General features: G+C 44.6%; 1 protein-coding gene across 1 annotated transcript in view; it reads right to left on the bottom strand.

The window, feature by feature from the left end:
- RAB2A (RAB2A, member RAS oncogene family) overlaps positions 1-25,165 on the bottom strand; it is a 79,604-nt gene extending 54,439 nt beyond the window's left edge. Inside the window, exons 1-2 of the mRNA XM_032768957.2 lie at positions 24,824-25,165; positions 1,994-2,065 (exon numbers count right to left, since the gene is read on the bottom strand). Coding sequence (XP_032624848.1) covers positions 1,994-2,065; positions 24,824-24,869 — 118 coding nt within the window. The 5' untranslated portion in view covers positions 24,870-25,165. The remainder of the gene's footprint in view (positions 1-1,993; positions 2,066-24,823) is intronic.
- Between the last annotated feature and the right edge of the window lie 353 nt (positions 25,166-25,518).

Genomic DNA, 25,518 nt, shown 5'->3' with positions numbered 1-25,518 from the left:
AATTTTGGCTAGTGTCTGCAGACACGCAAGGGTGGGATTGTCAAAGGAGCTTAAGGAAGTTATACACCAAATCCCATTGGAAGTTGGAACTTTAATACCCAGAGGTACATTTGAAAATCCCAGCCTAAGTCTCTTTCTATAGCAGTGATACTCAGACCTCAGTGGTTCAGGAGCCAAATTAGCAATCAACTTTACCCGAAACAGCCAAGTAGTGTGAAGTCATCGTTTCATTTTCTATAGTACTAGATATTAATATTTAAATAGTATGACAGTGGAAACATTTAGGTTTTTAATAAATATATTACACTCACAGCAAAATGACTGACCAAGTATTGCTATTTTATTAACTACAATTGGTTAACATAGTAAAAGCATGCTGGGAGAAAGTACACGTGGGTGGCACAGCCTGAGAGAATTGTGGTGGGTGGGTAGGGGACCTGGGGCAAAATCTTCCCATTCTTCCCTTTCTCTGTCAGGCTCTTAAGTTCTGTTCCTATCCCCCACTGTCCTTCTGTAGGCCCAGACATTTTAACAACTCCAGATCTCAACCCTCCGCCACCCCTCCTGTCAGCAGCTGCCTTCTTTCAGGTCTCCAATGCTGGCTGCTGGTGAGGTAGGCAGAGCAGGCACTGTGGCCATCATGAGAACTGCAGCTCTTTACCATCACCCAGACAGAAGCAGGAGAATACAGCTAGCTACAGAAATGTGTGACAAGGCGGCAAATGCATGAATCTTATTCAAGATTCGACATACTTAACTGCCCTGGTCTTGAAAGAAAGATGACAAGAAGTCTGCCTCCAAAGACAAGTTTTGGTTCTTTATTCAAACAATCTACCTGGTTCCAAAACTAGGGGGAACAAAGCTGCTGCTAAGGCTGACAGTTTGAAGTACTTCAGAGACAGCTGTATACAATGACTGGAGGTCTGTCAAGAGACAGCTCATCTTGCACTGTTCTGCTAAAAGAGGAATGGTTGGTTGTTTTGCGCTTGGCCATTTTAAGTACTCCCACAGGACAGGAGCTTCTTTAATCTAAGAGAAACTATGCTAGAAAGTGAAAAACAAAAGTGGGTACAGACTCATGTTGTCTGTCCTGTGCAAGGCTGAGCATAATTGGGGATGGTACCTTAACAGGGACCTTGAAATAACCTGAATTGTAGTTAAAAGGTTCTGCAATTTTATCATAAGCTATGCTTGAACAGGCACTAGCCAAAGTAAAACTCATCTGAAGACCAGCCTTCTCCACAAGAGAAAAATTACCTCCCATACCATGCATCAGAAGTATCCATCTCCTTCACAGTGGAAAGTAAAAAATTGCAAATTTGTTTCATACGAAAAAATAAAAGTCAAGTCACAGCTAATATATTCCCTCTCAGCTCACTCATTGCATCTACCTCTCCCACCATCAGACACACCTCTTACACGTGCAGCCTCCCCATCCTGCCTGCCCAGGCCTCAAACCTGTCCCTTCCAGGTGATAATTATATTCACAATTCAACCTTTCACCATCAGGAAACTCTATACAGTTGCTCATCTAGTAAACACAAAGGTTTTTATTTGTTGAAGTCTGCTTTGTTTTTAATCTTAATTTTATGCTCGTGGCAAACGGCAGAGAGCCCTGGAGACTGAAGTCTGACCCAATGAGTAAATGCAAGCTCTCACAACATTCTACTAATGTGCTTCAAGCCTGACCAGTTTCTATGGCCTTCCTGCAGAGGCAGCAAAGGAGGCTGCAAATTATGATTGTGGAGCACTTTTGTGATGTGAATATTTACCCACTAGGAACTGGATTAGCATCTTATTTCACATCAGTTATGATATAGCCAGCAAACAGCAAAGACATGTGATTTGTATCACAATAAAACAAATGGCAATTGAGTAAAAGGATATACAACCCATAACCAACATGCTGAGGCACCTAGTTGTCCATCACCCTTAAAAATATATCCTTATTTTAAATACCTTTTGAATAGAATATTTAATAGGAAGAACTTACCAATAGTAAGGTCATGCACTGGTTGAAACCTCTTGTCTGTAAATTGTAATAATAAACATGATTTCCCAACACCTGAAAGAGAGAATATTTTCTTCAAGCAAATTAAAAAACTTTACTTAAGCTGCAGCAATTAAAACCTAATTTATAACTCATTTAAAACAATATATATCATTAACCAATTTATCATTAGACCCATTTTGATATACAGGACCTGACATTTGTTTATCCTTGTCATATTATATTAGAATATAATTATATCCTTGTCTTACATATTTTTAAAAAAATTCACAAGTGTCTGGAAAGTGACAACCACAATTTTAAGATTAACAGTTAAATAATACAATCTATCTTTCATTCCCTCATACTGTAATGTGAATGGCATTTTGCCCTCTCAGTACCCTACAACAGTTTATCATCACTTCCACTTCTACTTTTACCTTTCGCTCTTCCATATCCCTTCCTTCACACATATTGCCAGATACATGCCTGCAACCTTTAAAATGTGGCCAGAATAATCTGATTATGAACCTACCAAACAAAGAAAAAGCAGAGCACACCAGGAACTACAGTGATTTTCAGTGTATCTGAGACAGCGACCCTGGTGGTGGGGGCAGAACAGAGGGAACATAATTGAACAGCCTACATGAATGTGAAGGCAAAAATCACTAGCACCCTTACAAGATTTTGTTGCATTATGGCAGAAGGCAGCCATAAGAATGACACCACAAAGTAGAAGGGCCAGGAAAAAAAATGCACTTAAGACATAACTTCATCCACAGACACAGCTGCTGCCTGCTAACAGTGTAGAACACTGATCTTTCAGCTTCCTTTTCTTTAAGTTTTACACACTTCTAGGAAATGTGGTATTTTGCTTCAGTTACATAATTCAGCTAGTTTTAATCAAAAATATCAGGAGGATGTAAATAGGTTTGTGAAAAACTAAAGCAAATTTAAATGTAAGAGGAGTGAAGTCTCTCAGAAAGGGATAGAGGGGGACAGTTAAGAGGCAAGATTCCTTAGTTAATACTTGGTTGCAGTTTTTCATTCAATCAGTTGTTAATCTTTGCAGTTGGCTAGGGACAAATTTTTATTAATAGATTTATACAGTCATCTGAAATCCTTCAAGCATTTTGCATGTAGGAATCATAGCAACTGTGGACATCAGGGTAGAGAAAAGTAGCTTGTCTAACTAAAGCCACAGGAAGACTTTTGACAGAGGATCCTTGTTGGAAATGTAACCACTCTGTGATGTTAATGCAAGTCTAAGATGTAAAATTCCAAATGTCTGAGTTGCTAACTGTGTCACCGATCAAGTTTTCACACAAGTCTTGCCCTTGCTCCTTTGTAGCAATGTAAATTAAATTGAAAATTAATTCAGACTTAGCTAAACAAAGTGACACTATTAGGCAGTTTAAACCACAGCTTGAAAAAAATCATTTATGGTAAGGGGGAAGTTTTTCATGGAGAACGCAGGAGGCTCAAGCCATCAATGTCTGCTGAATTTGGGATTACATTTGAAATAAATAAAATTTCTAGAACTTACGGTTAAGATATCCTTCCAAATTGAATCTAATATAAAACAATGTAGTTTTGTCTTCTAAAACTGCAGACAGCTGTGGTCACTCTGCTACTTACTTACTAAGCTCAGATTTACTAAGTAGCAGGAGAATGAAACTAAAGCCTTGTCTACACTGGCAAGTTTCTGTGCAGTAAAGCAGCTTTCTGCGCTGTAAATCCCAAGGTGTACACACTGCCAAGCCACTTAGTGCATAGACACTGCGCAGCTGTGGTGCTCTAAAAAGCCACCCAAATGAGAGATGTACAGCTTTCTGCGCTAGGACGACAGCGTTGCAGTGCCAGTGTAGACACCGTGGTGTTTACAGCACTGTGACTGGCCTCTGGGAAGTATCCCATGATACCAGTTCTCACCTCGCTGGTCATCGGTTTGAATGCTACTGCCCAGCCCTCAGGTGACCAATCGTCAGCCCTACACCGTACATTCCTTTGCAGATTTGAAAGTCCCCTTCCTGTTTGCTCTGTAATGCGTACAGTGGTCTCAGCACATCTCTCCAGGTGATCATGCCTGCTCCAAGCACCAGGCGATCCCCCACTTGGAGCAATGCCAAGCTGCTGGACCTCATCAGCATTTGGGGAGAGGAGGCTGTGCAGTCCCAGCTGCGCTCCAGCTGTAGGAATTATGATACCTACAGACAGATTTCATGATGCATGACAGAAAGGGGCCATGACTGGGACACATTGCAGAGTAGGGTAAAAGTGAAGAAGCTGTGGAATGCCACTGACAAGGCACAGCAGGCAAACCACTGCTCCGGTGCTGCGCCCACGAGCTGACGGCTCTACAAAGAGCTGGACGCGATACTCAGTGGCAACCCCACCTCCACTGCGAAGGACCCTGTGGATACTTTGTTGGCTCATGTGCCAGTTGAGAATGGACCGAGCCAGGAGGAGAAAATCTTGGACCAAGAGAGGGAAGGGGATCCAGAGGCAGAGCACGACTTGCAGGCCAGAGGTGCATGCAACCAGGAGCTCTTTTCTACCCCAGAGGAGCCTAGCCACTCACAGCAGTCGGATCTTGATGAAGTGCAAACAGGAGAGGAGGCCCTTGATATGCGGATCTGTTTTTGTGAATTGCTGAAGCAAGTTGTTGGGGATAGGAGGGTTGCAGAAAGAAGGCTTGTATCCCACCACATGCACAGTCTGAGTGGCAGAACAGCCTGTTGACAGACTCCCTCACTTCACGGGAATCTCCCTCAGATCTCCAGGAAACTCTTGCGGAGGTACTGGGCAATCCACTGCCATATTCCTCAGCAGTGCTGCTTTGTTTCTTGCCCCATTAATGGTAACTTTCCCACATCACTGTGCCATCACGGGGGGGGATGGATGGGAGAACAGTTGCTGTACACAAGCGAGCTGCATAGGTGCCAGTGCAGAAGCCAGAGGTTTGGAGAAGACCCTCCCTTGATTTCCTGCTTGCCCTCAGCAGTGAGATATCTTCCATAATGATCACCTCCTGTGGAAAGTGTGTGAACAGGAATGATTATTAGCCCCCCCCTAGAGTGTTGGCTGTCCCCACGAGCCCCATGCACAGCAGGGTCCGGGAAGAGTGATTTACACTGCCCCAGCAGCTACTCACCATTTTGGGGGTTCTGTGGCTTGTGTGCGCTTGCCTGGGGTCAGCCAGTTAGTGACAAGTGAGAGTGTACTGGCTGTTTTAAAGCACTGAGTCAGTGTTGTCTGTGTTGCAAACAATATTGCTTCTGTAAAATGTTACATTTAAACTTCACAGAGATGATCTTGGGAGCCCAGCCTCCCTCTTTGTAATGGGCGGCAGAATGGCTGTGGAGAATTAGAAAACCGCCAAGAATTAAGGAGGATTTTCTCTGTGAGGTTATGATGCACTCCACCGACAAGAAAAAGAAATTGAAGGAGTGGTGGGACAGAGAGAAGAGGGACCAAAAGGAGAACATGGAACACTAGAAAGAAGCAAGGGAGCGGCTCTTAAACGTTATGGAGCGCCAAGTGGACACACTTCGGCCAAGAAGTGTGCTGCTTGCCAGGAACTAGGATTCACGATGTGACGGAGAGACTGCCGAGACTCATCAAGCCCTCAGATTGCTAACCCTTCCTGCTTCTCCACGTTGGCACCAATGATACTGCCAAGAATGACCTTGAGCAGATCACTGCAGACTACATGGCTCTGGGAAGAAGGATAAAGGAGTTTGAGGGGCAAGTGGTGTTCTCGTCCATCCTCCCTGTGGAAGGAAAAGGCCTGGGTAGAGACTGGGAGAACAACATGAGTGGGAAAGGAGTCCAGGAGAGCTGGCTGTATTTTAAAGAATTCTTACTGAGGTTGTAGGAACAAACTATCCCGATGTGTAGAAAGAACAGTAAATATGGCAGGCGACCAGCTTGGCTTAATAGTGAAATCCTTGCTGATCTTAAACACAAAAAAGAAGCTTACAAGAAGTGGAAGATTGGATTAATGACCAGAGAGGAGTATAAAAATATTGCTCAGGCATGCAGGAGTGAAATCAGGAAGGCCAAAGCACACCTGGAGTTGCAGCTAGCAAGAGATGTTAAGAGTAACAAGAAACGTTGCTTTAGGTATGTTAGCAACAAGAAGAAAGTCAAGGAAAGTATGGGCCCCTTACTGAATGAGGGAGGCAACCTAGTGACAGCAGATGTGGCAAAAGCTAATGTACTCAAGGCTTTTTTTTGCCTCCATCTTCATGAATAAGGTCAGCTCTCACACTGCTGCACTGGGCAGCACAGCATGGGGAAAGGGTGACCAGCCCTCTGTGGAGAAGAAGTGGTTCAGGACTATTTAGAAAAGCTGGACGAGCACAAGTCCATGGGGCAAGATACACTGTATCTGAGGGTGCTAAAGGAGTTGGTGGATGTGATTGCTGAGCCATTGGCCATTATCTTTGAAAACTCATGGTGATTGGGGGAGGTCCTGGATGACTGGAAAAAGGCTAATGTAGTGCCCATCTTTAAAAAAAGAGAAGGAGAAGGATCCAGGGAACTACAGACTAGTCAGCCTTACCTCAATGCCTGGAAAAATCATGGAAAAGGTCCTCAAGGAATCAATTCTGAAGCACTTAGAGGAAAGTGATCAGGAACAGTCAGCATGGATTCACCAAAGGCAAGTCATACCTGACTAATCTAATTGCCTTCTATGACAAGATAACTGGCTCTGTGGATGAGGGGGAAAGCAGTGGACATGTTATTCCTTGGCTTTAGCAATGCTTTTGATAGGGTCTCCCACAGTATTCTTGCCAGCAAGTTAAAGTAGTATAGGTTGGATGAATGGACTATAAGGTGGATAGAAAGCTGGTTAAATTGTCAGAGTCAACGGGTAGTGATCAATGGCTCCATGTCTAGTTGGCAGCCGGTATCAGGTTGGAGTGCCAGAGGGTGGTCCTGGGCTGGTTTGTTCATATCTTCATTAAGTGCCTGGGAGGATGATGCGGGACTGCACCCTCTAGCAGTTGCATATGCACTAACTGGGGAGAGTGGTAGATACACTGGAGGTAGAGATAGGCCAACAGAGGGACTTAGAAAATAGAGGAATTGGAGCCCCCAAAAAAATCTGACGGAGTTCAACAAGCAAACTGCAGATGTGCTCAGATGGAAGAATTCCCTGCATTGCTGCACAGAAGGACCAATGGCTTGGCCAACGTTCTGCAGAAAGGAACCTGGGTTATAGTGGGACAAAGAAGCGGATATGAGTCAACCGTGTCCCTTGGTTGCAAGAAGCTACGACGCATTTTGTGCTGATTAAGTAGGGGCATTGTCAGCAGATCGAGGGAGTGATCATTCTCTCATATTCTCTATTTGGGCCCTCATCGAGATACTGTGTCCAGTTTTTGCCCCACACTACAAAAGAAGATGTGGAAATTGGAGATGAGGGCCAGCGGAGGGCAACAAAAATGATTAGGGGTCTGGAGCACATGACTTATGAGGAGATGCTGAGGGAACTGGGATTGTTTAGTCTGCAGAAGAGAAGAATGAGGGGGGATTTGATAGTTGCTTTCAACTACCTGAAAGGGGGTTCCAAAGAGAATGGATCTAGACTGTTCTCAGTGGTACCAGATGATAGAACAAGGAGTAATGGTCTTGAGTTGCAGTAGGGGAGGTTCAGGTTGGATATTAGGAAAAACTTTTTCATTAAGATGAAGCGTTGGAATGGGTTACCTAGGGAAGTGATGGAATCTCCTTCCTTAGTTTTTTAGTTGGGGATTGGTCCTGCTCAGAGCAGGGGGTTGGACTAGATGACCTCCTGATGTCCCTTCCAATCCTGATAGTCTATGATACTAGCTCTTCAAACCGAGCAGCTCCGCACCTGCCCTCCCCTGCAGCTGCTGTCCCAAAACTCTTTCCCATGTGTCCCCCACACACCGCCAACACACTATTATCAACCTCCTGGCTCCACTCTCTACCCGCAGCATTCCACTCCTCCCTCCTCATAGCCCAGCACTGCGGACTCCCACTACCCACTGCACTCAACGCCCACCCCTCTGCAGTTTGGCCCTGCTGAAGTACAGCACCCACTGCATTGTACTCCAAAGGAGGTCAGGTATGATCTCTGGACATACATAAATCTGTAGCTGTCCCAGGACCCCTCCTCCTCCTGAGACCTTCCCTTCCTGCATCCCCCTCACTGCTGATCATTTTTTTCATTTAACTCTCCCCTCTGGTTGCTGTCTTTCAATAAGAGAATTGTGTTTCTTTGAAAACAATCTTTATTCTATTAAGTGAAAGCAAAAGGAACACTGCAAAGCAACATATAATAATGTTAAGCCCTTTTCTTGCATCAGGGGCACCAATCACCTCCTAACATTACAAGCACTGCAATCCCGAGCCCTGCAACAAATATCAGTGGCTTTCAGGTTCAAATTGCTGCCTCAAGGCATCCCTGATCCTTATGGCCCCACACTGTGCCCCTCTAATAGCCCTGGTCTCTAGCTGTTCAAACTCAGCCTCCAGGCACTGAGCATCTGCGGTCGAGCCCTGAGTGAAGCTTTCACCCGTCCCTTCACAAATATTATGGAGTGTACAGCACGGGGCTATAAGCATAGGAATACTGTCATCGGTCACATCCAGCTTCCCATACAGGCATTGCCAATGGGCTTTTAAATGGCCATATGCACACTCAGTCATTCTGCACATGCTCAACCTGTTGAACCAATTCTTGCTGCTGTCAAGTTGCCTCATGTATGGCTTCGTAAGCCACAGCATTAAGGGGTAGGCGGGGTCTCCCAGGATCACAGTGGGCATTTCAACTTCCCCTACTGCAGAGGTGGGCAAACTACGGCCCACGGGACCCTCCTGTCCGGCTCCTGAGCTTCTGGCCTGGGAGGCTAGCCCCTGGACCCTCCCCTGCAGCTTCAGCTCACTGCGCTGCCAGCGCAATGCTCTGGGAGGCGGGGCTGCGACCCCTTGCCAGGCAGTGCAGCTGCAGAGCCATGGCCTGACCCAGTGCTCTGTGCTGCGTGGTGGCATGGCTGGCTCCAGTCGCGCAGTGAGGCTGTAGCACCACCAGCCACCGGTGCTCCAGGCAGCGCAGTAAGGGGCAGGGGGGGGAGGGGGGATGGATACAGGGCAGGGGATTTCAGAGTGGTGGTCGGGGGTCAGGGCAGTCCGAGGGCAGGGAACAGGGGTGTTGAATGGGGCTAGAAGTCCCAGGGGGGCAGTCAGGAGCAGGGGTGCATCTGTATGTGGATGGGGCAGGGGTGTCAGGGGGCAAGAATCAGTCAGATGGGGGCAGGGCAGGGCCACACCTGGCTGTTTGGGGAGGCTTAGTCTCCCCTAACCAGCCCTCTATACAATTTCGGAAACCCGATGTGGCCCTCAGGCCAAAAAGTTTGCCCACCCCTGCCCTACAGTGATCTTCTCGTCCGTGAAGGAAGTCCCCGCTTGCAGCTTCTTGAACAGCCCACTGTTCTGAAAGATGCATTCGTCATGCACCTTAACGCAGGCTGGTCTGGAAATGTCTGTGAAATGCACATGGTGATCCACAAGTGCCTGGAGAACCATTGAGAAATACCCCTTGTGATTAATGTACTTGGTGGCTAGGTGAGCTGGTACCAGAATTGGAATGTGCATGCCATCTATTGCTCCTCCGCGGTTAGGGAAGCCCATTTGTATAAAGCCATCCACAATGTCATGCACGCTGCCCAGAATCAAGGTCTTTTGGAGCAGGATGCAATTAATGGTCCTGCATATTTCCATCAACATGACTTCAGAGGTCGACTTTCCCACTCCAAACTGGTTAGCGACCGATCGGCAGCAGTCTGGAGTAGCCAGCTTCCACAGTGCAATCGCCACGTACTTCTCCAGCGATAGGGCAGTTCTTATGTCCTAGTGCCGCAGGGCTGGGGCGAGCTTATCATGCAAAAGTTCTGCAGCCACAGATGTGCATCACCATGTGATCCTACCATTCAGTGCTTGTTTCCCCAAGCCCCAGAGCGGCGTTTCACTGTGGTCAGCACCTCCATAAATGCCACAAGCAATCTTGTGTCATAGCTGCTACACGTGGCGAGATCAATGTCACACTCTTCTTGCTTTTGTAGTTTAAGGAATAACTCCATTGCCACTTGTGACATGTTGATCAGAGCGAGCAGCATACTGATCAGTAGTTTGGGATCTATTTCTGCAACCCGAAAGAGCCAGGGTGCGCAGCATACAAACTGTTGAAAACTGGTGCCAAATGCAGATGGAAGCACAGGGATTGCTGGGATGCGAAGCAATGCATCACGGGGCATTGGGACAGGACCCAGAATGCCACGTGACCCCCTCCACCTTCCCCCAACTCTTAGCAGCAAAAGAGAAAGAGGTGCTCTGTGGGATAGCTGCCCAGAGTGCACCACTCCAAATACCGCTGCAAGAGTGAACACGCTATTGCGCAGGCAGCTGTCAGTGACTTAACAGCGATTTTCCTTCTGTGCTCTCTGACTGGCACTGTAACTTTGCCGGTGTAGACGTGCCCTAACAAAACTCCAGTTAGTTCCACACTTGCTATTCAAAATCCTGTGGACAGCAGTGAAACTGTCAAAAAATCACATAAAAAAAAAAATCACAAGATGAAATGCCTGCAAGGAAACTATTTTAAAACACATAATATAGGCTCAAACTAAACATACCCCAAATAAAAAACAAAAAACAAACAAACAAAAAAAACAGTAAGAGGAGCAAAAAATGTAATCATAGCTAAACAGCAGAGTAAACAAGGCGATTAAAGGCAAAAAAGCATCCCTTAAAAATTGGAAATTAAATACTATGAGGAAAATAGAAGAGAACAAACTCTAGTAAGTCAAACATAAAAGTATAATTAGGCAGGCCAAAGAAGAATGAGGAGCAAATAGCAAGACACACAAAAACTAAAAATTTTTTTTGTTGTTTTTTAAAAAATACACCAGAAGCAGGAAGCCTGCCAAACAATCAGTGGGGGCACTGGATAATAAAGTTGCTAACGGAGAACTTAAGGAAGACAAGGCCATTGAGAAGCTGAATGAAATCTTTGCATCGGTCTTCATTGCAGAGTATGTGAGGAAGATTCCTATACCTGAACCATTCTTTTTAAGTGACAATCCTGAGGAGCTGTCTCAAATTGAGGTGTCAATACAGGAAATTTTGGAACAAAATGATTAAACAAATAGTAATGAATCAGCAGGACCAGATAGTATCCACCAGAGAGTTCTGAAGGAACTCAAATGTGGAATCACAAAACTAACTGTGTTACATAACCCATTGTTTAAATCAGCTCCCGTACCAGATGACCAGCAGATAACTAATGCAATTCCGGTTTTTAAAAAAGGCTCCAGAGGCAATTCTGGCAATCACAGGCCAGTAGGCCTAATTTCAGTAACAGGCAAATTAGCAGAAACTGTAGTAAGCAAGAGAATTATCAGACACGTAGATTAACATGATATGTTGAGGAAGAGTCAACATGGTTCTTGTAAAGGGAAATCATGCCTCGCCAATCTATTAGAATTCTTTGAGTGTCAACAAGTGTGATTCAATTGATATAATGTACCTGGACTTTCAGAAAGCCTGTCATAAGGTCCCACATCAAAAGCTCTTAAGCAAAGTAAGCAGTCATGGGAGAAGACAGAAGCTCCTCTCATGGGTCGGTAACTGGTTAAAAGATAGGAAAGGGAGGTTAGGAACAAATGGTCAGTGTTCAAACTACAAAGTGATAAATGGGATCTGTACTAGGATCAGTGCTGTTCACCATGTTCATAAATGATCTGGAAAAAGAGTAAACAGTGCAGATGACAATAACTTATTCAAGATCATTAAGTCCAAAGCTGACTGCAAATAATTACAAAGGCATCTCACAAAAGCGGGTGACTGGGCAACAAAATGGCAGATGAAATTCAGTGTTGATAAGTGCAAAGTACTGCACACTGAAAAACAATCCAAACTATACACACAAAAAGATGGGTTCTAAATTAGCTGCTACCACTCAAGAAAGATCTTGGAGTCATCATGGATAGTTCTCTGAGAACATCTGCTCAATATCCAGTGGCAGTCAAAAAAACTAACAATATTAGGAACCATTAGGAAAGAGAAACTAAGATAGAAAATATCAGAATGCCATGCCTTGAATGCAACCTAAACATCGTAGCATTACAGATGCTCCCTGACTTATGCAAGCGTTCCATTCCAGAATGCCTTGCATAAGTCGAATTTTGCGTAATTTGGGAACATATACCCAACAATTATGCACCCAAAAAAAAAAAAGCTTATGGAACTTATTCCGTAAGTGCGGATTTGTGTAAATCGGGTTTGCATAACCCGGGGAGTATCTGTAATCTATCCCACGAAGACAAGAAAGTGACACTAACTAGTGTGCGTTTTCACTGTCAAACTGATTGAAAGGCAAAACACCAACAGCATAGATAATGAAAAGTAAATGAGTTTTCAACATAGACATTCCATTTTAATAACAGGAAATTTTAAAAGTGATGTATCCTCTCCCCATTCCATGTGTTTCTCTGAAGTATAAAGACAACATGAAAGATTGGTGGGAGGAGGGGGCCCTACTTGTTTTGATGGAAGACTTGGAGACATCATTTGTTCTGCCACCTCAACTAAAAGGGCAAGTGTGCTGAATCTTCAGCCAAGACTTCCTTTTTTATCATATTAGTCATTCAATCAAGTAGGTGTTTAAAAAAATTAAAAACACCAAAATGTTAAAAGTCTCACTAAAAATCTCTTTCCCTCAACTGCTCAGTTTCTACTCTTGGCTCTTGTGGAGACATCTGACTAGCTCTCCAGTCAGAGTATTCTAGACTACACTGTACCTAAATTTACAATGTGAAACAAGCAGAAAACACTTAAAACACAGCCTTTTAGGTGTCTGCCCTTTTTTGTTTATGATTGATATCAGTGGTGAGCAAACTGCTGTGGCCACAAGATAGTTTGTTTATACCGACCACCCGCAGCTCCCAGTGGCTGCTGTTCGCCGTTCCCCACCAAAAGTGTGTGTGTATATGTGTGTGTGTGTGTGTATATATATATATATTATATTATATTTTTGGTACAGAGGTGATAGGGGGCTCAGCAAGGGATCTGGTTGCTGGGAGAGTGGGGCTTGGTGGGGTGGGGGTCAGGGTGCAGTTGGTTGGGGCTAACTGGGGTGGAGGACTCCTGATACAGGGGGTGAGGCTCTGTTGGGGGAGGAGGTTCTGGGTATCAAAGGCTCCTGATGCAGGGATGAGGCTTGGCAGGGGAATTCCGCTTGTGGGGGAAGGTGAGGCTCAGCAGGAGGGGTTGGGTGCAGAGGGAGATGTCCAGATGCTCGGGGGTTGGGTGGACAGGAGGAGCAGCTCTCCATACAGTGACCCCTCCTTCCATAGCTGAGGAGCAATAGGGCAAGGAAGTGGGGGAAAGGGTCACTGTATAGGGAGCTGCTCCCGCTCTCCACTCAACCCCTACGCATCTGGACCTCCCTGCACCGCTGAGTCTCACCCCTAGCACTCAGACCTCCCTGCCAAATTCTACCATTCCCCCATGATGCACAGCTTCCTGCAGCCAGGGGAGGTTTCTGGAGTTGATCTGACCCAGCCCAGCTGCTCTGTGCAGGGGAGGGGGAACTCCATTTCTGACATCCTCCTCATCCCTCTCTCCCCCCAGTTGGGACTAATGTTCCTGGGCAGCTGAGGCATCCACAGAACCCACTTCCTTCCCTCCCCCACAGTGACTTCTCTCTCCCCTGCCTGTGCTACTTGGGAGGGGTGAATGAGCACTGTTGCAGCTTCTCTTTGCTTCCCCACAGAAACCATTTTTCTGCAGGGAAGCAAAGAGAATTTATAGGGGGAAGAAAGGGAAGTTTCTGAACATGCACAGTGCTGCAGAATTCCCCCAGGAGAACAATACCATCAATTCTACGGAAAGGACACTGGTCAAGTGGAAATCCACTGAAATGAGGCATTTCTTCTATAAAGATATACAAGTAATTCTCTTCTCTTAAGAAAATAAACCAATTTCAGTGGATTCCTCATCCTCAAGATTGAAGTCTACACTATGTTAATAATTACTTTGCTACAGTAATGTCTAGATGCCTCAGCTTAGATCAGGTCCCATTATGCTAGGCACTATTGAGAGAGAGTAAAAAAAACAGTTTCTACCCCACAGATGGACAAGACAAAAGATGGGGAAAAAAGTATCTTTATAGATAGGAAACAGACATAGATGTGAGTGACTTATCCAAAGTCACACACTGAGTCTGTAGCAGAGCCAGGAACTGAACACAGATCTCCCGATTCCCAGCCCAGAGTCTTAACTACAAGACAGTCCTTCCACTCATTATTAGCATTTATACTAGTAAGTGACACACATAATTAAAGTTGCACAAGCGTTTCTATTCTGAGGGATCACTTACATTTTCCACTGCTTATAATTTAAAAAAATAAATCAAAGTTTGAACAAAAGTGGAGTAAAAATATACAATAGCTACTTTTGGGGTGGGACAGCTATAGTGAATTGGCAATTTGAAAAAAATTTCAATTTGTATAAGTGTCTATGGGACATATATGCCTTTCTGTAGTCCAGGAAAAGTTAACTGCGATTTTTGAAAATCATAAAGGTTTTTAAGAAGGATGTTGCACATATTCACTAGACCAGTGGTGGGTAACCTGTGGCCCATCAGGGTAATCTCACTGAGGGCCGTGAGACATTTTGCTGATGTTGACTGTCCGCAGGCACGGCCCCCCGCAGCTCCCAGTGGCAGGGACATGCTGGCCGCTGCTTCCTCCATCTCCTGTTGGCCAGGAATGGCAAACCGTGGCCACTGGGAGCTGCAGGGAGACGTGCCAGCGGATCGTTAACATCAGCAAAGTGTCTCGAGGCCCGCAATGACATTACCCTGATGGGCCACTGGTTGATCACCACTGTACTAGATTTTATAATACACATAAGAACATAAGAATGGCCATACTGGGTCAGACCAAAGGTGCATCCAGCCCAGTATCCTATCTTCCGACAGTGGCGAATGCCAGGTGCCCTAGAGGGAGTGAACCTAACAGGTAATGATCAAATGATCTCTCTCCTGCCATCCATCTCCATCCTCTGACAAACAGGATCTAGGGACACCACTCCTTACCCATTCTGGCTAATAGCTATTAATGGACTTAACCTCCATGAATTTATCCAGTTCTCTTTTAAACCCTGTTATAGTCCTAGCCTTCAGAACCTCCTCAGGCAAGGAGTTCCACAAGTTGACTGTGCGCTGTGTAAAGAACTTCCTTTTATTTGTTTTAAACCTGCTGCCCATTAATTTCATTTGGTGCCCCCTAGTTCTTATATTATGGGAACAAGTAAATAACTGTCCCTTATTCACTTTCTCCACATCACTCCTGATTTTATATACCTCTATCTTATACACCCTTAGTCTCCTCTTTTGCAAGCTGAAAAGTCCTAGCCTCTTTAATCTCTCCTCTTATGGGACCTGTTCCAAACCCCCAATCATTTTAGTTGCCCTTCTCTGAACCTTTTCTAATGCCAGTACATCTTTTTTGAGATGCAGAGACCACATCTGTACACAGTATTCGAGATGTGGGCACACCGTGGATTTATAAGGGCAATAAGATATTCTCCGTCTTATTCTCTCTCTCTTTTTGAATGATTCCTAACATCCTGTTTGCTTTTTTGACTGCTGCTGCACACTGTGTAGACGTCTTCAGAGAACTATCCACGATGACTTCAAGATTTTTTTCCTGATTTTTTGTAGCTAAATTAGCCCCCATCATATTGTATGTATAGTTGGGGTTATTTTTTCCAATGTGCATTACTTTACATTTATCCACATTACATTTCATTTTCCCCCTTGTCCACATGTTTGTTGACCCCTTCAAAGAACTCTAATAGATTAGTAAGACATGATTTGCCTTTGCAGAAACCATGTTGACTTTGCCCAACAATTTACATTCTATTTGTCTGACAATTTTTTCTTTATTGTTGTAACTAATTTGCCCAGTAATGATGTTAGACTTACCGGTCTGTAATTGCCAGGATCACCTCTAGAGCCTTTTTAAATATTGGCACTACATTAGCTATCTTACAGTCACTGGATACAGAAGATGATTTGAAGGACAGGTTACAAACCATAGAAATATCTCTGCAATTTCACATTCTTTCAGAAGGCTTGGGTGAATGCCATCTGGTCCCTGTGACTTTTTTTACTGTTAAGTTTATCAATTAATTCCAATACCTCCTCTAGTGACACTTCCATCTGAGGAACTGTCACAGATTGACCACCTACAAAGGACGGCTACTTTTGGGAATCTCCCTAACACCCTAAGCCGTGAAAACCAAAGCAAAGAATTCATTAGGTTTCTCCGCAATGACTATTGTCTTTAAGTGCTCCTTTGCATCTCGATCGTCCAGGGGCTCCACTGGTTCTTTAGCAAGCTTCCTGCTTCTGATGTACTTAAACATTTTGTTATTACCTTTTGAGTTTTTGGCTAGATGTTCTTCAAACTCCTTTTTGGCTCTTCTCATTATATTTTTACACTTTATTTGGCAGTGTTTATGCTCCTTTCTATTTACCTCTCTAGGATCTGACTTCCACTTTTTAAAAGATGCCTTTTTTATCTCTCACTGCTTTTTTCATATGGTTAAGCCAAGCCACGGTGGCTCTTTTTTAGTTCTTTTACTGTGTTTTTTAATTTGAGGAATACATTTAAGTTGGGCCTTTATTATGGTGTCTTTGAAAAGCATCCATGCAGCTTGCAGAGATTTCACTCTAGTCACTGTACCTTTTAATTTCTGTTTAACTAACCTCATTTTTGCATAGTTCCCCTTTCTGAAATTAAATGCCACAATGTTGGGCTGTTCAGATGTTCTTCCCACCACAGGAATGTTAAATGTTGTTATATTATGGCCACTATTTCCAAGCAGTCCTGTTATAGTTACCTCTTGGACCAGACCCTGCGCTCCACTCAGATCTAAAACGAGAACTGCCTCACCCCTTGTGGGTGCCTGTACAAGCTGCTCCAAGAAGCAGTCATTTAAAGTATCAAGAAATATTGTTTCTGCATTTTGTCCTGAGGTGACATGTACTTAGGCAATATGGGGATAATTGAAATCTCCCACCCCGCCATTACTGAGTTCTTTATTTCAATAGCCTCTCTAAACTCCCTTAGCATTTCAGCATCACTATCACTGTCCTGGTCAGGTGGTCAACAGTAGATCCCTACTGTCATATTCTTATTAAAGCATGGAATTACTATCCATAGAGATTCTATGGAACATGTGGATTAAGATTTTTACTTCATTTGATTTTACATTTTCTTTCACATATAATGCCACTCTCACCCCAACTTATCCACCACCCCACCACACAACCTGTTCTGTCTTTCCGATATATTTTGTGCCACGGAATGACTGTGTCCCACTGATGGTCCCCACTCCACCAGGTTTCTGTAATGCCTATTATATCAATAGCCTCCTTTAACACGAGTCACTCTAGTTCACCCATCTTATTATTTAGACTTCTAGCATTCGTGTACAAGCACTTGAAAAACCTGTCACTGTTTATTTGTTTGCCCTTTTCTGATGTGTCAGATTCTTTTTTATGTGAATGTTTCTCATCTGATCTAGCCCAGACTTTATCCTCTTCCATCCTCTCCTGACTAAAACCTAGAAAATCTCTATCAGTAGGCTCCCCTCTTAAGAGAAGTCTGTGTCCGATCCACGTGCTCCTCTGCAGCAATCAGTTTTCCCCCATCTCTTAATATTAAAAAGATTGCAGAGCAGTTTTTAAACTAAGTGCCAGCAGTCTGGATCCTCTTTGGTTTAGGTGGAACCCATCCTTCCTGTATAGGCTCCCCCAACCCCCAAAAGTTTCCCCAGTTCCTAATAAACCTAAACCCCTCCTCTCTATACCATTGTCTCATCCACGCATTGAGGCTCTGAAGCTCTGCCTGCCTATCTGGCCCTGCACGTGGAACTGGAAACATTTCTGAGAATGCTACCGTACAGATCCTGGATTTCAGTCTCTTTCCTAGCAACCTAAATTTGGCCTCCAAGACATCTCTCATACCCTTTCCTATGTCACTGGTACTTACATGTACCACAAACTCCGGCTCCTCCCCAGCATTACATACAAGTCTATACAGATGCCTCGAGAGATCCACAACCTTCTCAACCAGGCAGGCAAGTCACCACACAGTTCTCCCACTCATCACAAACCCAGTTATTTATGCTTCTAATGATCGAATCTTCCATTACTAACACCTGCCTTTTCTGAATGACTGGAGTTCCCTCTCCCGGAGAGGTAACCTCAGGGCAAAATGATACCCCAACATCATCCGGAAGGAGGGTCCCAACTGTGGGAAGGTTTCCCTCTACTCCTGTTGAAAGGCTCAGGGAAGGAGAGGAGTCATCCTTCTTAACAGCGCAGGAGCTGTCTGACTGGAGTTGGGACAAATCTACAGTGTTCCAGAAAGCCTCATCAACATCTCTCTCTGTCTCCCTTAGGGCCTCCAGTTCCGCCACCCTGGCTCCCAAAGCCCCTACGCCACTGGTCCCCAACTTTTTTGTGGCCAGTAGCACATTCATGTTTTCAGAAGAGAGTGTGGTGGGTGCCAACAATTTTTCAAGGCTTATTTTGTATTTGCACATTAAATAATATGAAAATCATCATATTTAATATACATAATATATGAATCCATTAGATAAAAAGGGTAATTTTACAGGTAAAAGATATTAAATAATTAGGCAATTACTCTTTCACCTTACCATGTGAATTTGCTCTTTTTTATCTACCTGTAAGAAAAATTAAGGAGTTTTTACAAAATAATTAAACAATTTTCATCTTATTTATTTTTAAAAAGTTAAACATTGTTGAATTGCTGGTCCAAATACATTTATTATTCTTACTTTAACACAGAATGAAGCCTGCAGCCCTGGGGTTCTCTGTCCTCGGCAGGTGCCGGGCCATGGCTTCTCTCTGGCTTCAAAGCAGCCCCGGGAAAGCCAGAGAGAAGCCACAGCCCCGCGCCTGCCAGGGACAAAGAACGCCGGTGACCGCAGCCTACAGCCCCGGAGTTCTCTGTCCCCGGCAGACGCGGGGCCACGGCTGCTCTCCCCTGTCGGGCACTAGGCAGGCGCACATAAATGTCTCATGGGCGCGGGCACCACATTGGAGACCACTGCCCTATGCAGTGTCTGAGGGTCAGGAGCTCTTTGCACCAAATGCACACATACACTACAGGGCAGGTAATCATACATGTTACACTGAGTGCAATAAACAGGATAGCCCCCACTCTGCTGCTGGGCTTCTGGCTGCATTCTCTCCTACAGTTATCTGGGTTAATGATAAGGTTTTTGTTTAAATCAAGAAGTTTTGATTATAGTTTAGTTTAAAGGCTTTAAAGATTGGCAAGTATACCTTGCCCCCGTCCCACTCCCCTTCAAAACTCTCTGTTAGTGGCCCCTGTTCACAAACCACCTCCCAGTGGTTTGTCAACATTCTACGCAAATATTGTTTAAGCAAATTTGAATGAAGATATGCAGGGAAGAAGGCAGATCTCAAATGAGAATTGGTGCAGAAAAGTGTGCAAGGAACAAGATAAAATCTTTTGCCTTATTAACTGCACAGCTAGATTGGGTATAAAATTTTGTGGAGTTTACCCTAAGACCTCAAATGAACATTAAGTTTGCAAAACGAAGCAGTCAAAAGTCAGGACATAACAAAGATAAGGTGGCCTGCTCAAACTTAACTCTGCCCTCTTGAATGTATATACGACACAATCTTAAATTACATAATCACATAAGACCAAGAATTAGGCAGGGCTGCATAGTGAATTGTTCCAAGACGCACAGCATGTCTGCCACATTTGTTGCAGTTGTATTCTGGATACAAGAGGTTGAGAACAATCCACACATAATATGCTAGACTGGAACCCAGGAAAAACATGTTCTATCCCTGCTTCTGCAACAGACTCCCCATGCAACTTGAGAGTCAATTTTCCTGTGCCTCATTTAAGCATCTGTAAAATGATGATTGCATTTCATGACCTGATCTTAGAATCACAGGGTTGAAAGGCACCTCAGGAAGTCAACTAGTCCAACCCCCTACTTGAGGCAGGACCAATCCCCAGACAGATTTTTACCCCAGTTCCTTAAGTGGTCCCCTCAAGGATTGAACTCATAATCCTGTGTTTAGCAGGCCAATGCTCAAACCACTGAGCTATCCCTCCCCCTCACAGGGGTGTCATGAGAATAGATTCATTAATGTTTGTGAGGTAGCAAACTATATGGCCCAGCAGTGTTTGGATGGTATGCTATAATAATGTATGGGGCACAGAGAACAACGAGGACCAAAAAAAAATTTTGAACAGCTGTCTCATTCATTCAGCACTGTTTTGTAGTATGTGAAATGAAGCAGAAGTCCCAGGGAAAAACAGTATGTGATCTTGTAATAAATTACTATCATAACACATAAAAACAAAGGGGCAAATTTAAAATGGCACAGGCCTTAACTCTGTTATTTCCTAATTGGTGTGCTCTTCACTTTGTTGCCATAACATTATTTTAATGTTGTTATACATATTTGGTTAAGACATCTTGAAGGGGGCAACATTTGAGATAGCCTGAGTTCCTGCTTAATTCAAGATAGAGACCAACAGTTTGGACACACCTTGCGAAGAAAGAAAGCAAACCTGAACTCGTTTACAAGCCAAATCTAAACAATGCTTGGTTACATACTATGAGACGACTACTTGGCATCACTGAAATCTATTGAACAGACTTGAGGCTGGCAGCTAAAGCATATTCAGTCATGTTCTTGAGTAGTCTCCCATTAGTCCCTCAATAATGAGAGCAGAAGGAAATTCGAACTAACCTTATAGCTTGCAGTTCTAGAGTCAGACCCTGAATTCAAGGCAACAGTCTTTGTTCGTTTCCTGAACTCTCCTGCCTGCCTACAACTACCTCCTCCTCCTCAGTCTCTGCTTCTCTTGGTCTCTGTCCCATAGTATGTGTAACTTCAAATGTGCTGAAACAACATTTCTTTTCCTCTTCGGAACAAGTAAAAAGTATTTAATCAGGCAACAAACAGTCTTTGTACTGCCTCTTTTAGAAAGAGAGAAAACAAAACTTTCAAAGACTACCAAACAAAACAGTTTATAAAAAACATTAAACTGACTTTAAACAAAACCAGATTAGTAGTGTTATCTTCATGAAAAGTAGATTTCCAGTACAGTTGCTGAAGCTTGGTCTACACTTAAAAGTTATGTCAGCAGGTACATTTGTCAGTGGTGTGAAAAAACCACACCCTGGACCAACATAGCTATGCCGACAAAACCTCTAGTGTAGACACAGTCATGTTGATGGTAGAGGACTTTTGTCAATGTAGCAAATGACATCCAGGGAGTCAATGACATTTCTACACCAACAGAAAACTCTTGTTGGCATGGGCCACGTCTTTACTAAGGAGCTACACATGCACAGCTATGCCAGTATGGGTTCTGTAGTGCAGACGAAGCCTGAGATACCCATACTCCCAACCTCCTTATTAGCTTGCACTACCTCTCCTATGCTCCATGCTGGCTTTCTGTGAAGCTAATGCACTCTAGGTGTTGCATGATCCTCCTAGCTAACTCTTGCTTCCTTGCATAGAAACCAGGAGGCCCCCCAACACTTTCTAACCTGGTCACTTGTCTGGAATGCAGAGAGAAAGTATAACCTCTCACAGCCCCAAATGGAATCAGACTTGACATGATGGTCAAGTTACAAGACTGTCAGGCTGAAAAAGAAAGATACAATCAGCAGCTGTTTACAGATGTTCCTCTTGGAAACAGGAAATCCAAATTTTTGTATTTGATGTTAAAAAGCTGGGTAGACTCCAGGATTTCAATTAACCTATTGATAAAAGTGAAGGGACCTTCAAGCTTATGGTGGGGGAGGGGAGAAGTACCTTTCCAGGATGAATGACTCTATAAGATGGGACTCCATCACCATATTTGGAAGGAATTCACAACGTATCCACAGAACCTTGAAAAGTTAGTGTAAGATGATCAATCACTACGACACATTATGCACTATAAGATGAAGTCACTGCCATCAGGAATATAACCTTTCTATGTGAGGAACTTGATGCTTGTGTTACATGTAAACTTAAAAGGAGTTTCTTCATCTTAATTGGGTCTGATTTAATATGTGCTCTTTAAAAGGAGATGTTCAATAGTACAACAGGCCCCTCGTGCATTGACATGGAGCGCAGAGAAACTAGAAACTAGTCTGTTTAATGTGTCCATGATGCATCCTGTGTCACAGATTCAAATGTAAAACAACTGAAACAGAACACTATTCAATAACCACCTGCCAGTTTAAAAGTCTGATTGAAATGATCTTATACAGAGCGCTTAGTTATCTATTAATATAGAAGCACAATGTTATTTTACCTTAAATGTTTACTACTTGCTTCACAGTTCGTGGTCTACAGCTAGCTAATTCAATGTATCTGAAAACTGAATCTAAGTATTTCTAGAATGCCATAAAAGAGAGGCCCATTTCCTCTAGTGATTGCTGTTTAGAAGCAATGATACTTTAAGTATCTCTTTTGAAAAATATCTAAAAATTACATCATAGGGTTCCATGCTTGCTGCCTCTCTTATTCCAGATAAAATCTGTTCAGTTTTATAAATTCGTTCTCTTTTCCTAGCTCACAGTCCTTCCAACACAATCTGGGATCTGAAAGCCAAGATACATTATTTTTGGCATGTGCTTCACCCACAACAGAAACTCTGCCACTGGACATTAACAATTCTGTCTAAGATATGGATTCTGTTCTAGATCATATCACTCTACCAAAGCTGTTGCTTCTGTTAGCTTCAGACAGTAAGAAGCCACTAGAGAAAGCAGAACACAAAAGGATGAGATCGGCTGAGTAAGAAGTGCCAGTTTTAGTCAATTTTCTGTAGCTGCAATTTAATTTTTTTTTTTTTTAAAGCACTTATGATACCTGCACTTAAGTGAATAAAAGCATTCGGCATCGTGATTCAGATCAGAGACATGCAGTTTTGGTATAACTGCATACCATTTTTGTTACTACTTGCATAACCTGATTTCTGTTATGAAGTAATGAGCAGTGGAGAGCAACTTAATTTTAATCTTTTGATAGGGTTCAATGTCTCCCTTTAACTTTTCTTTCTACAACACACTGAAAAATAATTGCTGAATCACCATTCAACTTTGAAGACTCTACATGGAAATCCTTGAAATAATCTCTGGATCAGTATGAAAATACTAGTGCAGATAAGCCAGTTCTTTGATGCCATACTAGTATTCTTGAAGTGCTCACAGGGGGTCTAAACACCACATATTCACAAAAGATTGTCCACAATAAACCTGTTTTAGCCATTTACAGAAATATGGCTCCCCTTCTTTTATAAGCAGAATGCCTCACTTTAAAAGCAAATTTATTTTAGCCATGATTTTATGTCCTTTATAAGCTTCCATCAGAAATTATGAATCCTGAAACAAATTACAAGAAATAGTTTTAAATTAATAACTTGTTTCCGTCACACATGTATTTTCCTCCATCTTAGAGTTTTGTCATATTGTGCCACATTCAGCATTTAAAGTTAAAACAGACTTAGGCTCGGGTGAGCTCAGGCTTCAGTCCCCGCTTCTGGGGTCATGTAGTAATTTTAATTGTCGGAAGGGGGTTGCAGTGCAATAAAGTTTGAGAATCCCTGGTCTAAATGCCTTTTTATATTTAGTAAAGTATTTTAGAGCACTTACATGTTTGATAAAATATCAAAGAAAATCTTTCCAGGTAGATACACCATAGATTTTTAAAAAAAAAAGTTAGCCATGACTATAGCGAAATCAATTTTAATACAATCAAAACATAATACCTTACATCAAATAATTTTGTGGAATTTTGATTAGCTATAGGCCCTGCCCACACTGGGAAGGAAAGCACACTCACTTGGGAAACCTGATTTTAACACCTGTGGCTAGCTGTTTTCAGCCCTACCACAGAGAGTAGCCTCAAGGCCTCTCAAAGCTAGAGAAGAACCCACACTGGCCACTGGGCTATGGGAAGGAGCAAGGATGTGCCTAACCAAGAGAAAGGGACCAAGCCAGATGGTGACCTGGCAGAAGGCAACATTTAAAGTCTATTTACAGGGACATTTAGTGACAGAAGCAGAGGTGCATTTTAGTTGCCCTCAAGTAGCTGGACTAGGCCCTTATTGGTGCCAGGTGGAGAAAACAACATGCCTGGTTAAATGGCTGGTTTCCACGGCGGCCTGGTGCTGAGGTTACACTGCATGCGGCGGGCTAGTGACCTTAAGCGCCAAAGCTCTCGCACGTGGAGGCTCGTTGGGGCAGGGGCTTTGACACACGCTTCTGCAAGGCCCCTGGGAGCCGCACAGCATCAGCCGCCACCACCAGAGCCCCGGGAAGGCAGCTCCCGTCTCGTATGTTCCGGCGTGACGCTCTTCCCGCCCCCAGCACTCGGGTCCCCAAAGCCGCGGGCTGGACCCCGGCCGGGCCCGGAGCATTCAGGCCCCGCACACGCCTCGGACAGACAACAGGCCCCAGCGAGGGGCACCGCGAGCTCTTGCGGAGCTGGGACAGCCGGGCGCGGGGTTGAGCAGCACAGGCCAAAGCCACGTCGGGCGGGGCCCTCTGCTGAGCGCAAGGCGGGGCAAGTTACCACGTCGGCGACACCACCACTGCGGAAATGGGTCAGCCGAGGTCGGGCTTAGCGCTGACGCTCTCGCTCTCCCCGCCTCGCAACCCTCCCCCATTTCCGCAGTAAAGGTCTCCGCTCCCCTGCCCTCTTACCTGTGTCCCCAATGATGATATATTTGAAGAGATACGCGTAGGCCATGGCCGCCCAGTCCCCGCCGCCGCCTCTCGGTCTCTCTCGCTCCTCAGTGCCGCGCGCTCCGCCCCACCCCCGCTGTCAGGGCTCGCGCTGCGGAGAGTTCCAAACCGTTAGCGGCTACCGAGCTAACCCTTCTCCCCTCTTCTCAAGCGCTCTGAGCGCTTTTCCCTCGTCTTGAGCTGCTCAGCGTCCGCAGACGACAACCCTGCACGAGCAGGAACAATAACAGGCAGCGGCGGCAGCAGCACGAACCCTTCAGCAACGTCACGCAAGGCAACCTCCTTCGCCCCGCCCCCGCCGACCCGGAAGTGCTGAGGCAGCCGGTGCTTGGGGAGGGCTCGTGTGACGGGCAGCTCTTACCCCGGCCCCCCCGTGAGGATCTCTGCGCCTGCCTGAGGCTGGGAGGGAAACGTTCCTGGTGCGGCTGCACCCCCAGTGCCTGAGGGGCGAGAGACTCGTTCAGGCGGGACCCCGTGACTGAGGCAGTAGGTGCCGGGTCTGGCTGTCCCGCCCGGGGCCTGGAGCCTGGCTGTGGTGCCCTACCGCCCTGCGCGTACCCGGGGCTGGGACGAGCGTGGCAGCCCCCGCCCGTGAGCGGAGGGAAGGGGCCATGGATGTCACTGGTTGGTCTGACGGCCAAGATCCGTTATGA

This window comes from Chelonoidis abingdonii, chromosome 2, assembly GCF_003597395.2.
Source record: "Chelonoidis abingdonii isolate Lonesome George chromosome 2, CheloAbing_2.0, whole genome shotgun sequence".
In the NCBI taxonomy this organism is placed as follows: domain Eukaryota; kingdom Metazoa; phylum Chordata; order Testudines; family Testudinidae; genus Chelonoidis; species Chelonoidis abingdonii.
Note: the sequence above shows the minus strand (reverse complement) of the source record. Positions and strands in the feature narration are given on the sequence as shown.